The sequence below is a fragment of the Neodiprion lecontei genome, chromosome 4, assembly GCF_021901455.1.
Source record: "Neodiprion lecontei isolate iyNeoLeco1 chromosome 4, iyNeoLeco1.1, whole genome shotgun sequence".
Classification (NCBI taxonomy): domain Eukaryota; kingdom Metazoa; phylum Arthropoda; class Insecta; order Hymenoptera; family Diprionidae; genus Neodiprion; species Neodiprion lecontei.
In genome coordinates this window covers 27232493-27248903 of record NC_060263.1, presented here as the reverse complement: position 1 = coordinate 27248903, position 16411 = coordinate 27232493, and the positions used below count along the sequence as shown (strand labels likewise).

Genomic DNA, 16411 nt, shown 5'->3' with positions numbered 1-16411 from the left:
TGGCGGCAGTTATTGCAAACAGTGAATTCAAACTCTAGCTTGCTCACCGATTAGCCAACGGATATTTGAGCCGTTCCAGCACCTTTCAGTAATTGCTGCACGCCAAACTGCTTGTGAAAACTCCTGTGTGTACTAAAAAAACGTGCAACTGAAAATGAATGAAACGCGCATAAGCAAAAAGGATAAAAACCAACACATACAAGTCTTCGTTCGTGTCAGGTATTCGCTGAAATAAAATACAAATATAACCCAAGCATGAATTAAGTTTGTTGTCACCTAGCGTCTCAACAAAACAGAAGCTAAAGCAAGCCTTTACCATTTATTTTTCCTAAATTACACGTATGTCTCGTATTTCGATCAATTTCATTTAAAGTTTCTACTTGACAAAGTATGTCGTAATTTGTTAGATAGTTTGGTCCTGTCAAAACTTCTGTCAAGCATCAGTGCTACTACTGTGTACACTGTTGCACTAATCCTAGCTTTCAGAGTTTTTATTGTTCCAAGTTCGTAACTTTTTGAAATATTGAGCACAGAATACTATAAATACATTGAAGAACTGAATGTTTTGACGCTTAGAGGTAAAGTGTGACAACATTTCAAAGAGGTATTTTTAATACAATAGAAATTTCTGATTTATAGGCCAGCAAATGACGTGGAAAAATTGGGTAAATCTTTAACAGTGGTAGAGGTACCTTCTAGCAAAGAAGTTATCGTGCGTGAGAAACCACAGGACAAGCTCTCTAAGAAATTCACATTCGATAAGGTCTTCGGACCTTTATCGAAACAAGTAAGATTTTCTTCTTAAATTACAATTGTACAGAATCATTTCTAAAATCAGTAAACAAATATCCCTATAGTTCTAATAGTGTTTGTTGCATTTTCAATTATTTCGAACTTTTTGCTAAAAAATAATTAACAATTTCATTTTGAATCATATTGAAATCCATGTGTGAAACTTTTTTCAAGTATATACATCAAATCCAATATTGTTTGATTGGATATAAGTGTAGATTAGGATATAGGATTCTACTACAGAAAGTAATATTAGAATGTCAACTTTTCTTGAAAAGTTGTTCAGATATTAGAAAGATCAGTGAAAACATTATTGGCCTACATTCTATTTGCATGATAAATGAAAAATTTGAATTTTCATCAGGTAATTAATTTATTTTCCCAATTATCACAGGTCGATGTCTATCAAGCAGTGGTTAGTCCTCTATTGGATGAAGTTCTTGCTGGCTACAACTGTACAGTTTTTGCCTATGGACAAACTGGAACGGGTAAAACTTTTACCATGGAAGGTGTCAGCAATGATCCGTCTCTCCATTGGACTAGTGTAAGCAGAGAAAGGTTATTTCTAATTTGAATGTCTGAGTTTAACGGTACTTGAATTTTTTTTTACAGGACACAAGTGCAGGAATAATTCCTCGCTCTTTGAGTCACTTATTTGATGAACTCCGTCTGTTGGAGGCTCAAGAATATACAGTACGAGTCAGTTTCCTTGAATTGTATAATGAGGAATTATTTGACCTTCTTTCTCCTAGTGATGAAGCATCTAAAATAAGGTTCGTTTCACGCATCCTAAAAAGTAAAATATGTCATGAGTATCTGATTGTGAAAGAAAACCAATTTTCAAACTTTGATTAGAAAACATTGTATTAGGTTAGATCGAAGCACTTCCAGAAAACATTCTAGTCATATAGAAGATTCGAAAATAAATTTACTTGTACGACTTTATTTCATCTCATCTAAAAATAACGTAATTTTAAGGCTATGCCTTATTGAGTTACTGTTGTGATATTTATTAATTATTTTCAAACATGTGTACATATTATTAGATTGTATGAGGATGCTTCTAAAAAGGGAGCAGTTATAATTCATGGACTAGAAGAAGTGACGGTTCACAATAAGAGCGAAGTATTCAAGATACTCGAAAAAGGTTCAGAAAAACGACAGACAGCTGCAACTCTTATGAATGCGCAATCCAGGTCAGTAAATTAAAGGATCCCAAACATTGCATTCGTTGCATGTACTGTAAAATAGGTTTCTTAAAAACATTGGAATTTCTAAAGCCTACAAACTTGGATTGAACCGCAGATCTTTGGTACTAATCACCATTGTAGTAGGTAGATTTTATCTAGTCGGTACTATTAAAGTTTCATTTGCTGATTGCAGTCGGTCTCACACTGTATTTTCAATTACTGTACACATAAAAGAAAATACAGTTGATGGGGAAGAGTTATTGAAAACTGGGAAATTGAATTTGGTTGACTTGGCTGGAAGTGAGAATGTAGGAAGGTCTGGCGCTGTGGACCGCAGAGCAAGGGAAGCTGGAAATATTAATCAGTCCTTACTGACCCTTGGCAGAGTTATTACTTCGCTTGTTGAACGGGCACCACATATTCCTTATCGGTATGATTGTTACATTTATTTCCATTCATTTAAAATAATTTATGGTAAAAATTTTTCCAAGTAACATATCATTTTTCTTCTAACAAACTATACTATAAATTCCTCACTGAACAGAGAGTCAAAATTGACAAGATTACTTCAAGAATCTCTCGGAGGTCGTACCAAAACTTCAATAATTGCTACTGTATCGCCAGCAAGTATTAATCTGGAAGAGACACTTTCTACCTTGGACTATGCACATCGTGCCAAGAACATTACTAACAGACCAGAACTCAATCAGAAATTATCAAAGAAAGCACTCCTCAAAGAATACACGGAGGAAATCGAGAGATTGCGACGTGATCTTCTCGCTACTAGGGAACGAAATGGAGTTTATTTAGCTCAAGAAAATTACAATGATATGCAAGCTCAGATAGAATGTATGGAGAAAGATATCACTGATAAAATTAATCATATTAAGGCTCTAGAAGAGCAGATGAATAAGAAAGACGTAAGTTAAAAAGCTTATGCTATATTGTATGTACATATAAATACTTATTAAAATATGCCATTAATGTAAATTCTATATACTAGGAAATTTTCAACGAGTTGCACATTAATTATGAAGTTCGTACAAATGAATTGTGTAAAACGCAAAACGTACTTGCGAATACACAAGGTATTTTGAAAGTAACTGAAAGTCGATTAATACAGACTAAACAAGAACGTGATGAACATAAATACTTGGTTCAAAAACACGTTGCGACAGAAAAAGTTTTGTTATCTCAAGCACATCAGCTACTAGGAGTTGCTGACATTGCCACTAGTGACACCCATAAGCTTCACGATAAAATTACTCGTAAAACGTAAGTTAGGAAAATTTCCATAATTCATTGTGTTCACCTAGTGTAGTAAGTTGGGTGAACTATGTTCTACATAGTAGGAAGATGAAAGACTGTATTTTATTCTTGCATTACAGTCAAGTGGAGCAAGAGAATGAGAAACTTGGACAGCAATTTCAGAGGGACATGATGAATGAAGTGGAAGAAATCGAGAAGGACTGCATGGAATACGCCCAGAATCTGGTACAATTTTGTATGAACACAAAAAATGATATAGGTGAGTTTATAATTTAAGAAAGTAATACTTCATACATTTATTTGAAAAAACTTTGTCAAAGTCAAAATGCGTTCTAGTGTGAAATAAGGCAGCAATTAACTTGAGGTTTTGTGTGTTGAGCTCTTTCTTTATTCTCAAATACCCATAGGATCACAACTGGCAGTACAGAACAGAGGTATACACACCACAATTCAACATATCTCTAAAGATCTTGTTGCCAAGCAATGTGCGTTGAAATCAACTTTGATTGAACATGCAGATTGTTCAGTGAGTATTTTACTCATGTAATATAAATAGTTACGTTCGGATTAAAATTAAGACAATCTACATTTCAAATAAGAATCATGTATTTTTTGTAATTTTACATAAGTAGTTTTAAATTTTTGATCAGGTATAAAGGATTAAGTACAATATATACTCACAACTCGTAGTGTAATCTTGATTAGGTCACTTTAGTAATTATTAAACAACCTGTTCTTCTAGCAAGTTGAAATCTTTGTTACTGGTTTCGAATATTTACATAGAATCTGATTTTATTTAGTTCAACAAGTACGAATCCTGGATAAGTGAACACCTGCAAAACGTTAAAACTGTATCTGAACGTGAGAGTAAACTTCTCAATGAAATATCTTTGAAGTTGGCACCAAAACTTGAGGAGCTAATACAAACTACCATGCAGAAAAAATTGCAAACTTTATCTGCAAGTGTAACAGAAAAATTGGAAGAAATGTTTACGTACGCTGAGAGTGCAAAGAATGAAATCTGTCAAAGTTTGACAGTAAGCAGACAGCGGCTTTCGGACAACGTTACAAAAGTTAAGGAACACATCCAGACTGTACAAGCAAAAGAGAGTGAAATACTCGAGAATAACAAGAAATTCAAGGAGGTTTGTTGACTGTTTACAATTATATTCCAACGTGTTACTGCTTGTTTCGTTATTTTCATATAATGATATATTCAATTATGATATACCATGTTTTCAGCAATTCGAGAATTTATGTCAACAATTCACGACTATGTATTCATCAAATGAAGCAAATCACACAGACGTTGCTAACATTTTAGTGCAGATTGGCGAAACCCATGACAATATCAATACTGATGCGATCGAATCATGTCAAAACATCGTAAAAAGTGAAAAACGCTACGAGGATAAAGTCAAAGAAGGAATTGAAATTGTCAAGAATGAAGTACAAGCCAGCGTTAATGAGGTAGCTCTTTCTTCGCTGGATGATGCCATGTACTTTATATTACAATAAAATCTGGTAAACTTTGTATTATATGTTTTTAGATTGTACCGGTAGCAGATTCTGTTACTGCTCGTTGGTATAAGTTAGTAGATGAACTAGGAACTCAGCTTCAAAACACTAGCAAAGTTTGGATTAAGCAACGTGATGTATCTGAACAGAGTATATCTAAATTACAAGAAGCAATTCTGCAGGAGCAGAAAAAAATACTTTCAAGTGCCCAAGTAAGCAACCATGAGTTTGAAATTCTATTCTTTACGATTTAAAAAAATTGTCTTTTTTTATGCAGACAAAATTACAAAATTGAAAAGATTATGTATACTGCTGTAAGTTTATTTCTTCATATGGTCAAATTCGAACTGTAAACTCCTATTTTATAGGAATTTCAACAAATAGTTATGGATGCCAGTGTGAACCACGAAGAATTCATGGAGAACCAACGAAGCCAAGTGTGGCAATTCAATCATGAGTTGCAACATAAATTAGAGGAACAGGGCATAGGTGCCAGTCAGTGGGCAGCTGATGTCTCTGCTAAATTACGCACAACACAACATCAGGTTGAGAAATTCATCACCGAAGACCTCCGGAGAGATTTTCCCACAGGTATTGTATGATTGATGCATTAATAATAGCCTTTCTTGACTAGGCTAGTTTTCACAGATTGTACTGATATGCAGCTTGTCTATTCGTTCATTACTTTATCGTTTAAAAGTATTAGATCTGTGCTTTCGCTAATTACACATAATAGAACTGATTTGTTACTTATTTATTACTCAGGATGTACACCAGTGAAAACGGAGCATCAGTATCCAAGAGAGCTCGCTGCAACATCACCTCATGAGCGTATAATTCAACGGTTTCGAGATGCAATGAACGAGGCGCTTACGGATAACGAGGTCGGTGCTGCAATGTTATTTTAATGCAATTGCTTCACAAACTATTTTTTTTGGTAAAATGTAAATATGCTTAATTTGTATTGACAACGTAATTACTAGTCACCATCGATCTTAGTAAATTTGTATTTTATGAAAAAATTGGTAAATCTTATCTAAGGGTGCAGTATTTGGGAATAGTTCAAAGACATTACTTTTCCACAGCATGACAACAAAGAAAACGACGAAGGGGAATATATAAAATCCGAAATTATTCAACCAAAACAGATGATACCGAAGTTGAGGCCACCTCAGCTAACTGATCGGCGTATTCTCGGACCACACAACTGAATGGAATTAATTATTTTAAATTTTGCGTTGACTATTTCATTGTACTTGCTAAGAATGGCACAGTATCTCGCAAGAAGCTGCTGTCAATCGCTACGAATTTTATAAATTTATTATTAAAATATTTTACTACAAAGACATAGAAAAGCTAATTTTATAAATAATTTGCGTAGGTTAGAAGTAGTTACGGAAGATATGACCAGCAATCAATTTTTATGATAGAATTTTTTCGGTGTCGTAGATCAGAAATTGTCACTTTATTTGAAGTTCTGGCCCTTCGAGGGGGAGGGGGGGCCCTCGTCAGAAATTAAATTTACAAATATACCACATAAGTGAAAAATCAATTTTTATATCTATAACATCTTCTCTAATTCTGTATCAATATAAACTTCAAGCTCTATTCATTCCATGTGTCTTATTGGTACGATGCCACTTAACAAGATGAACTTAGGTCGTAAGAATTACGTATCACATTAAGCTCGGTAAAATCGAAATGTAATAAATGAGAAAAAATGATACATGTTAAACGTAAAATCTAAAATCTAAATCTTTTCAACTTTACCAATTTGTAAGAAAGAAAAAGAGTTTCATGCAAATATGTGAAAATTTGGTATCATAAATACCACAATATAATATAATTGCAATTTTCTCCTATTGCATATTTTTATCGGTGAGAATATTGAAATAATCGGAATTTAATGCTATTTGGTATCAAACATTCTAAATGTGATGAATCAATAAAAAATGTATAATACATAACAGTTACTTTTATAAAATAACAACACAAGATTTAACACAATACAGTGAAACCTCTAATATCTGAACCATAGATTACATAAGACGAAGTCGACCCAGTCCAAAATGATTCGAATAATCGAGATTCTATTAAACATTTATGAGACAATATAAAAATTAAGGTAAAAACTCAGTAACATTGGTGCTGAGTGTATTTCCAATGCTGGTAAATTTAAAATTCATGAAGTAATAATATGGTCGATTGGTTAAAATGGCATATGTATAATTAGCTGATAGCAAACCAAATAATCGTTGTATTTACGATTGATATGATCGGGCCGGTAAAATTGAAAATGAGACTCAGTCTCAAGCAATTATCACTCCTTATCAGCAGAGGGAATTATGCCTATTTCGGCAGGATCTAGTAATTTGAATTGTTCGATAGATTCAATGAGCCAAATCAAAGGTAGAGATCTTATGTGTGACATATTATATTTTATCTGTGGCTCATCCATGCCAGGCACATATATTATATAATGAGAACACCTGTGTAAGGGATGAGAAACATTCCGTCCTACATGGAACGGAATTTCCTCGTACGTTCGTATTGATTCAGGATCAGGTTTCCTATTTAATACTTTTCCTTCCCCCTCAGTAATTAATTTTGAAAGTGTCAACTTAGTAAACTGTAGATCACCAAATGTATATGTAGACTGGTTGTTTATTGCAAAGAAAAAATTGCAGCCATTGAAAAGCCCTGGGTTCTAAAATACACAGAAACAACAAAAGTAAACCAAACGTCTCGTGGTAATATCCTTCATGTATATATTGGAACAGGAAAAAACAATAAACCTTGTAGGTATTACCTTTTTCTGCATATTCTCTCTGGCTCGAGTAGGAGCGCCACTACCTCGAGCATTTGTTGTACCCTGTACTTCAAAAAATTCCAGTTCTATTGTGCTAAGGTCTGTAAAATTTGCGCAATGCCTGAGCACTAGAAACGTGTATAAAAAATTAGAAATATTCTTAAAGAAATAGTAAAATAAAATTCACATTTACGTATTTTCTTTTCAAATGGATAGCCAAAACATTTGAATAGTTATACCAAACATGTTTTACATAATATGTACGTTTAATTTTTTTTATCATTTAAGTAGACAAGTTACCTACATTCACTGGCGAGGATCCAGTCACCATGAAGAATAGCAAGTAAAACTACATAATTCACAGGGGTATCACACTGAATATTAGCTTCCACAACAACGTGAGTTACAGCAGCTCTGAAAATACAATAATTCAATAGACACTTATAATAATAGCAATAGCAACATGGTTTTCTATGAAAAGAACATTTTTTGAAACACGTACGTAAACGTTTTGACTGTTTTAATTTTGTATTTACTAGCTAGTTCAGAAAGCAGGAGCTGGCTCTCGCTACTCAAGTTTAATCCAAGTACATGAGTTCCATTGCTAGTCAAAGTGTTGTTGTACAATGCTGTTATGTTTGAAATATTTGACAAACTTTTTTCCAGACTGTTGTCCGCAGGTTTATAAGATGTTAAAATTTTGTGGACCTCTTCAGATGCATAATCACTGTTGAAGAATGATGTATTTATTTCATTAGAATTCATGTTGCAGATTCGTAGCTTCAAGTATACACGCATATTCTGGAAGCTAAAGCAAAGCCTTAAATTTTTTAAAGCTGTTGTGATATTAAAATACCACAAAATATAATGGTAAATTGTGCTTCAGGAAGGCATTTTATCCCGAGTATAAGTTTGCAATGTAAGTTAGAGGCGAGTAAGTGTGCCAGCTAAAGATGATAATTGCGAACATAGATGGCCAAGAAAGACTTTGCCTCCATAGTGCACATAATACTTCATGTAACATAAGTATGATTGACAAGTATACTCTCATGCTCTTTTTCGGATTTTTTTTTTTTTGTAGACCATACTTGCGCTACGTAAAATATACCCATTACTCAATTTGTTTGTCATATGAAATTTGAATGTAATGAACAAGTATAGTTTTGTGCAAGTATTGAGTTACTGGTAAAAAATTCCTACATAAGATTACTCACAGCGGTGTTTTACCAGAACTGTCACATGCATTGACATCAGCTTTGTATTGCTGCAGAAGTTTTATCATTTCAATATTGTTGTATTTAACTGCCTCATGTAAAGCTGTTCGATTCTGTTCAACTGGTGTATCTGGATTTGCCCCTGCTTCAAGAAGAAGCTTACAGATTTCGTAATATCCATAACTAGTTGCCTCGAACTGTAGAAGTATTCAAATTCATACAAAATGTAGTTACAGTGACGGGAAAGCCTTTTAATTAATTGGGTCATCATATAGCTTACCAAAGGAGTCCACTTAGCATGATCTTGTGTATTGGGGTTTGCTCCTGCCTCTAGTAGAGAACGAACCTTTTCAATGTTTCTCTGTGTAATAATGACATCAGGTAAAAATCAAACATATGTATCTTTCCAGATCAATTTGAAAAAATTTATTACATACCTTTAAACATGCTTTGTGCAGTGGTGTTTCCCCGTTCATATTTGGTTTATTTATATTTTTGGGAATACTCTGTGACTTGGTTGAAACATTATGTTCTTTTACTGACAAATTAATACTCGGAGCTGTGTCATCGTTTTTCATTGATGGATAACTGAAATTAGTACAAAATTAGTTGCTAGATGAATCTAATTTGTATTAATACTCATTTTCAAAATTTTGAAAGGTGGAATAATGTAATGATATATATATGTATATATATATATAATAATAGTTATAATATATAATAAGTAATAATAATATAATAATAGGAATAATCTTTAAATTTTATTCTGCGAGAGATGTCTTATGAAATAATAGTTGACTAGTTATGCTTACGACTTATGAACTACTTGAGAAATCGTGTTGCCATAACCAATCAACTTTTGTGTTATTTTGTCAGGGTAAACTTCATTTCTTTCGGCTGGAGTATTACATACTGGGCATTGGGATTTAGACCCAATACATGTTGTGCAAAATAGGTGGTCACATTTCTGGTAACGAATTGGGTCACGTGCTGTGTAGTTGCTGTAAAAAAAATCATTGTGTGAGATATACTGGGATATGAAACCAAACTATGTCCCCTGCATAAAAATAATGTGAATTAAATAAACATACATTTGTTTCTGATAAGAAACGAGAGGTTGTAAAATTATATGAGACAATTTATGACTTACCACTTGTCGCAGCTGAAATTAATCATGAAGTCCTTGAGCGCTGCTTGTGTGTTACCCCATCGATCAACGTTGTTCATCAAATCCATTGTGTAACTTGTGGCGTTCTTACGCCAAAGAACATGGGTAAATAATGAGTCCCCGTTCGTTAAAAATCCTAAATATGTGAATTCCAGTATTTGCAATCAATTAATTTAGATTCAGAGTAATTTACTTCAATTGTAACTATATTAGAATGAATAATGCGTATGCGACGAAATACGTTGAGGTTAAGAATAGTTTGCGAAACATTAATGAAAAATATATATGAACAATTACTCTGGCATGGACACGTCGCTTTTTTTTGTTAATTTACTTAATTTTTTAGTGTGAAATGCTCATTTCTTACTCTTAGAACGCTTAGGGTTCCAACTTAAACAAGGAGATAAATCTTTGATGTTTATCAACTTTTGTACCTTAACAATACTTAATTAATACCTGCCGTTAACAATAATATGCCAAGAATAATAAAGGACGCTCGTACAGACTGGTCGAGGGGTTTGGTTGGTTTGGCGCGAACGAACGAAATGACGCATAAAGAATAATGTATGAATTTGTGTACATTAGTGTATGTTGGTATAGTGTTTTTGTAATGTTTTTGATGTAACTAATGTGTATAACTTGTAGAATTCAATAATCTGTGCGTTGAGTAAATGGCACACAATTTTATACACATTAATGCACATATTATTGAATTGTACAAGTTATACACATGAACGTGTGCAGCAGGGGTGCGTAAACGTAGTAAGCGATAATTTCTTGCAGTCCAGCGTGAAACTCCATATTTCCCGGGTGCTCTCACGGTGGTCTACATCGAACAGGGAACTGGCGCGTTTCTTAATTTTAATTTTATTCGAAAGTAGAATGAAAAATAATAAATTCCCCAAGACGGTTTTTTTTTACGAGTAATATTAACGCCAGAAAATAATTTTTTATCCTATAAATTTCCTCGGTAAATTTGAATCGGCAGCCATTTTGCTGGACCTCTCTATTAGCGCTGCCAGGTGTCACGTTCGGGTACTATGCTCGGCTGTAAACACTGTCTGCTTCGAGCAAGCCGGAACTTTTTCTTCATTTTTGGAGCCGAATATTTTTGGTCTCAGATTCGATCCAAATGACCATTTCCTGAATAATTGAACCCCCAGGAAATCGGAAAACGCAGCGAAAAGAGCGTCGGATCAACAGGAGAGAAAATACGAAGGAAAAAGCACCTGCTGAAAAATGGCAAAAACACTGGTTCTCGTTTTTTGGCTGTACTTTTGATGCGTTGATCGCAGCGTATTGGGACCGCGCCCAATCGATTTCTCTCGCAAAATTACGTCGGAATAGTGCCACAATTAATTTATTCCAGCACTTTTGAAAATCGCGAAAATTTTCGTCAAAAATGCAAAGGGGTTAGCCTTACTTTTTCTTCATTTTTGGAGCCGAAAATTTTTAGTCTCAGATTCGATCTAAACGACCGTTTCCTGAATAATTGGACCCCCAGGAACTCAGAAAACGCAGCGAAAGGAGCGTGGGAACAACAGGAAAGAAGTTACGAAGGAAAATGCACCTCCTGAAAAATGTCGAAATCTGAGGTTCTGGTTTTTTGGCTGTAACATTTTATCCGCTGCTCGCAGCGTATCGGGACTGCGCTAAATCGATTCGTCTCGCAAAATTGCGTCCGAATAGTGCCAGAAAAATTTTATTCCAGCACTTTTCAAATATTAATCCTCACGTAATATTTTTGATATGTTCTGATACTGAAAATATTTATTGCTGTTTGAGGTACAACCCGAGGTGGTTATCGGTGGTTGTTCGAGGTGGTTAGCGATTGTTGGAGGTGGTCGGAGGTGGACGAGGAGGAGGACGAACTGAACTGAGTCTCAAAGCCCTGTTGACATAAAAGCAGCTATTCGATAGAAATTATAGTTTATAGCTTACACAGCCCATTGCATGATATTTCATTACAAATACATATGTTTCAATGTATTTAGGAATAATTTATAAAATATACGATAAAATTGATGCACCGGATCATCGTCGACTTTAACTTTTGAAATGTCCTACCATTTTCGAACACCTCCTATCTCCCCCTGCCACCTCCGACCATCAATGGCCACTTTCGACCACCCCCTATCACCTTTTGCCAGCGCCGACCACCTCCTAACATTTCCGAACACCTCCGACCATCCTATTTAGCTATATTACCAGATTAGCTATGATATGAAAAGAGAAGAATTATTCATTTCGAAATGGGATTCTATTCGACGCGAGCTCGATGTATTCCATAACATTAGTATTCATAATTATTCCAACAACTTTTCATTTGCTCTCTCGATCTTGAATTTTCATAGGCATAGAATCGAAACGTTGTTTTAGCTGGTCGCAAGTGAAGTATCTGCGTTGGGTAGAGGAGCAGAATTGTTTTTCGAAAAGTATTCGGATGGAAAAAAATTCAGAGTAACTGTAATACATCACGGATGCGCTAATTTTGAACGAGATGAAATGGATGCTTCGTATATGAGACGGTATTTAACGCTGCGTAGTGGTTTAAAGACCTAGAAAGGTGATAGGGAGAGAAAAAACGACGCTTCTTAACACTTCGAGTGTATTTTAACACACATTTGAAAGATACGAGCGAAATTTTTCAACATCCAACTGTCGCAGAACGGCAGCGTTATTAGCCGACCCGTTCGCTGAAGAATATATCTTCAGTCAACGGCTGACCATCGAAGGGCCTGGCCGCTTGAGTCTGGAATCGGCAGGAGAGATAAAGTGTGTATTTCTTGTATGAAATGTGAAAGATAAAATCATTATACATCATATCATATCATCATACCTCATACATCATACATCATACATCGTACATCATACATCATCATACATAGTATCAAAGTTCGAAACCATAGTTTGGATGTCGGACGTTCAGAAAGTGACGTCACCAATTCGAAATCAGCTAGCCGAATTCCTCAGTCTGGAAACAACCGCGCAGTAGAGCGGACGGATGAGAGTCGCGCTCCGCAAATTTCGAGTACCGGGTTCTCAACCTCCCGAATCCCGCGCTTGGGGTCCGCTACGTATTTCGAGTACCGGGTTCTCAACCTCCCGGATCCCGCGCTTCGGGTCCGCTACGCGGTGAAACTCGACTTCCAGGATAAGCGCTCCGTGGTTCCTGGTTCATGTTTACAATAAATTATTTCAATTCGTTTTTCGCGCAAGCCCATATTCAGTAGCTGTCAGTCCGCTAATAAAATTTCTCGACTTCCAGGATAAGCGCTCCGTGGTTCCTGGTTCATGTTTACAATAAATTATTTCAATTCGTTTTTCGCGCAACCCCAAATTCGGTAGCTGTCAGTCCGCTAATAAAATTTCTCGACTTCCAGGATAAGCGCTCCGTGGTTCCTGGTTCATGTTTACAACAAATTATTTCAATTCGTTTTTCGCGCAACCCCAAATTCGGTAGCTGTCAGTCCGCTATTAAAATTTCTCGACTTCCAGGATAAGCGCTCCGTGGTTCCTGATTCATGTTTACAACAAATTATTTCAATTCGTTTTTCGCGCAACCCCAAATTCGGTAGCTGTCAGTCCGCTAATAAAATTTCTCGACTTCCAGGATAAGCGCTCCGTGGTTCCTGGTTCATGTTTACAACAAATTATTTCAATTCGTTTTTCGCGCAACCCCAAATTCGGTAGCTGTCAGTCCGCTATTAAAATTTCTCGACTTCCAGGATAAGCGCTCCGTGGTTCCTGATTCATGTTTACAACAAATTATTTCAATTCGTTTTTCGCGCAACCCCAAATTCGGTAGCTGTCAGTCCGCTAATAAAATTTCTCGACTTCCAGGATAAGCGCTCCGTGGTTCCTGGTTCATGTTTACAACAAATTATTTCAATTCGTTTTTCGCGCAACCCCAAATTCGGTAGCTGTCAGTCCGCTAATAAAATTTCTCGACTTCCAGGATAAGCGCTCCGTGGTTCCTGGTTCATGTTTACAATAAATTATTTCAATTCGTTTTTCGCGCAACCCCAAATTCGGTAGCTGTCAGTCCGCTAATAAAATTTCTCGACTTCCAGGATAAGCGCTCCGTGGTTCCTGGTTCATGTTTACAATAAATTATTTCAATTCGTTTTTCGCGCAACCCCAAATTCGGTAGCTGTCAGTCCGCTAATAAAATTTCTCGACTTCCAGGATAAGCGCTCCGTGGTTCCTGGTTCATGTTTACAATAAATTATTTCAATTCGTTTTTCGCGCAACCCCAAATTCGGTAGCTGTCAGTCCGCTAATAAAATTTCTCGACTTCCAGGATAAGCGCTCCGTGGTTCCTGGTTCATGTTTACAATAAATTATTTCAATTCGTTTTTCGCGCAACCCCAAATTCGGTAGCTGTCAGTCCGCTAATAAAATTTCTCGACTTCCAAGATAAGCGCTCCGTGGTTCCTGGTTCATGTTTACAATAAATTGTTTCAATTCGTTTTTCGCGCAACACCAAATTCGGTAGCTGTCAGTCCGCTAATAAAATTTCTCGACTTCCAGGATAAGCGCTCCGTGGTTCCTGGTTCATGTTTACAATAAATTATTTCAATTCGTTTTTCGCGCAACCCCAAATTCGGTAGCTGTCAGTCCGCTAATAAAATTTCTCGACTTCCAGGATAAGCGCTCCGTGGTTCCTGGTTCATGTTTACAATAAATTATTTCAATTCGTTTTTCGCGCAACCCCAAATTCGGTAGCTGTCAGTCCGCTAATAAAATTTCTCGACTTCCAAGATAAGCGCTCCGTGGTTCCTGGTTCATGTTTACAATAAATTATTTCAATTCGTTTTTCGCGCAACCCCAAATTCGGTAGCTATCAGTCCGCTAATAAAATTTCTCGACTTCCAGGATAAGCGCTCCGTGGTTCCTGGTTCATGTTTACAATAAATTATTTCAATTCGTTTTTCGCGCAACACCAAATTCGGTAGCTGTCAGTCCGCTAATAAAATTTCTCGACTTCCAGGATAAGGTTGCTGGGTGAGTAAAACACTTTTATAATATTTGATGGCAATTGTAATTATATTTCATCTGAAATATTACAAACTTGTCACGTTTACAATAAATTATTCCAATTCATTTTTCGTGCAAGCACATATTCAGTAGCTATGAATAATCTTGTACAATTTATTATATTATCAATTAATTGATTAATTACATTAATCCTTACACAATATTTTTGATGTGTTCCTATACTAAAAATATTTATTATTATTCCAGGTATTACCCGAGGTGGTCGGAGGTGGACGAGGAGGAGGACGAGCTGGACGAGGAGGAGGACCAGGTGGACGAGGAGGAGGACGAGGTGGACGACGAGGAGGCGGGGTGGGTCGTGGGAGAGGACCTCTCCTCTCCTCAGAGGAGGGGAGGGGGAGGGGCCGGGAAGGGGGAGAGGTGGGCGCGCAGGGGGACGGGAAGGGAAGGGAAGGGAAGGGAAGGGAAGGGAAGGGAAGGGAAGGGGTGGGTGGCGGGGAGGTGGTGGGAGGGAGGGAGGGAGGGAGGGAGGGCGGGAGGGCGGGAGGGCGGGAGGGAGGGAGGGAGGGAGGGAGGGAGGGAGGGAGGGAGGGAGGGAGGGCGGGAGGGAGGGAGAGAGTGGACGACGGATGTCAGTGCAAGTCCCCCACACGCCCACCCGCCCGCCCGGCCCTTCCCTCTCCCTCCCTCCCGCCCTCCCTCCCTCCCTCCCGCCCGCCCGCCCTCCCTCTCCCTCTCCCTCCCGCCCCCGCCCCCTCCCCCACCCCCTCTCCTTCCCTTCCCTTCCCTTCCCTTCCCTTCCCCCTCCCCGCCCACCGCGCCCCCTTCCCTGCCCCTCCCCCTCCCCTCCTCTGAGGAGAGGAGAGGTCCTCTCCCACGACCCACCCCGCCTCCTCCTCGTCCACCTCGTCCACCTGGTCCTCCTCCTCGTCCAGCTCGTCCTCCTCCTCGTCCACCTCCGACCACCTCGGGTAATACCTGGAATAGTAATAAATATTTTTAGTATAGGAACACATCAAAAATATTGTGTAAGGATTAATGTAATTAATCAATTAATTGATAATATAATAAATTGTACAAGATTATTCATAGCTACTGAATATGTGCTTGCACGAAAAATGAATTGAAATAATTTATTGTAAACGTGACAAGTTTGTAATATTTCAGATGAAATATAATTACAATTGCCATCAAATATTATAAAAGTGTTTTACTCACCCAGCACAAATCCTCGTTCTCCTCGTCCTCCTCCTCGTCCACCTCCGACCACCTTCAACCACCTCAGGTTATACCTTGAATAGTAATAAATATTTTCAGTATAAGAACACATCGAAAATATTGTGTAAGGATTATTATAATTGAGTAATTGATTAAATAATTAATTAATAATATAATAAATTGTATAAGCTTATTCGTAGCAACTGAATTTGTGCTTGCACGAAAAATGAAT

General features: G+C 37.0%; 2 protein-coding genes across 6 annotated transcripts; one reads left to right on the top strand and one right to left on the bottom strand.

The window, feature by feature from the left end:
- The first annotated feature begins 29 nt into the window (after window positions 1-29).
- Window positions 30-6091, top strand: LOC107220047 (kinesin-like protein Klp61F). The gene is made up of 16 exons (XM_015658458.2): window positions 30-219; window positions 640-787; window positions 1187-1336; window positions 1405-1565; window positions 1839-1988; window positions 2176-2412; window positions 2527-2902; window positions 2986-3257; window positions 3371-3510; window positions 3659-3777; window positions 4052-4396; window positions 4494-4721; window positions 4802-4981; window positions 5138-5360; window positions 5535-5653; window positions 5855-6091. The coding sequence occupies exons 1-16, from the start codon at window positions 155-157 to the stop codon at window positions 5978-5980; spliced, it is 3039 nt and encodes a 1012-aa protein (XP_015513944.1). The 5' UTR covers window positions 30-154; the 3' UTR covers window positions 5981-6091.
- Window positions 6092-6212: 121 nt separating this feature from the next.
- LOC107220052 (BRCA1-associated RING domain protein 1) lies at window positions 6213-10798 on the bottom strand. 5 transcript variants are annotated; one of them, XM_046737064.1, is made up of 11 exons: window positions 10689-10798; window positions 10421-10465; window positions 9943-10096; window positions 9605-9793; window positions 9230-9380; window positions 9073-9153; window positions 8793-8989; window positions 8081-8305; window positions 7883-7992; window positions 7579-7706; window positions 6213-7476 (listed from the first exon to the last, which is right to left on the bottom strand). In XM_046737064.1, exons 1-11 carry the CDS (start codon window positions 10759-10761, stop codon window positions 7090-7092), a joined length of 1740 nt encoding a protein of 579 aa, XP_046593020.1. In that variant the 5' UTR covers window positions 10762-10798; the 3' UTR covers window positions 6213-7089. The 5 variants fall into 5 exon arrangements, with proteins under 5 accessions (XP_046593020.1, XP_046593025.1, XP_046593023.1 ...); XM_046737069.1 differs by lacking the exon at window positions 8081-8305; XM_046737067.1 differs by lacking the exon at window positions 10689-10798 and having other exon boundaries at window positions 8081-8386; window positions 10328-10682.
- Between the last annotated feature and the right edge of the window lie 5613 nt (window positions 10799-16411).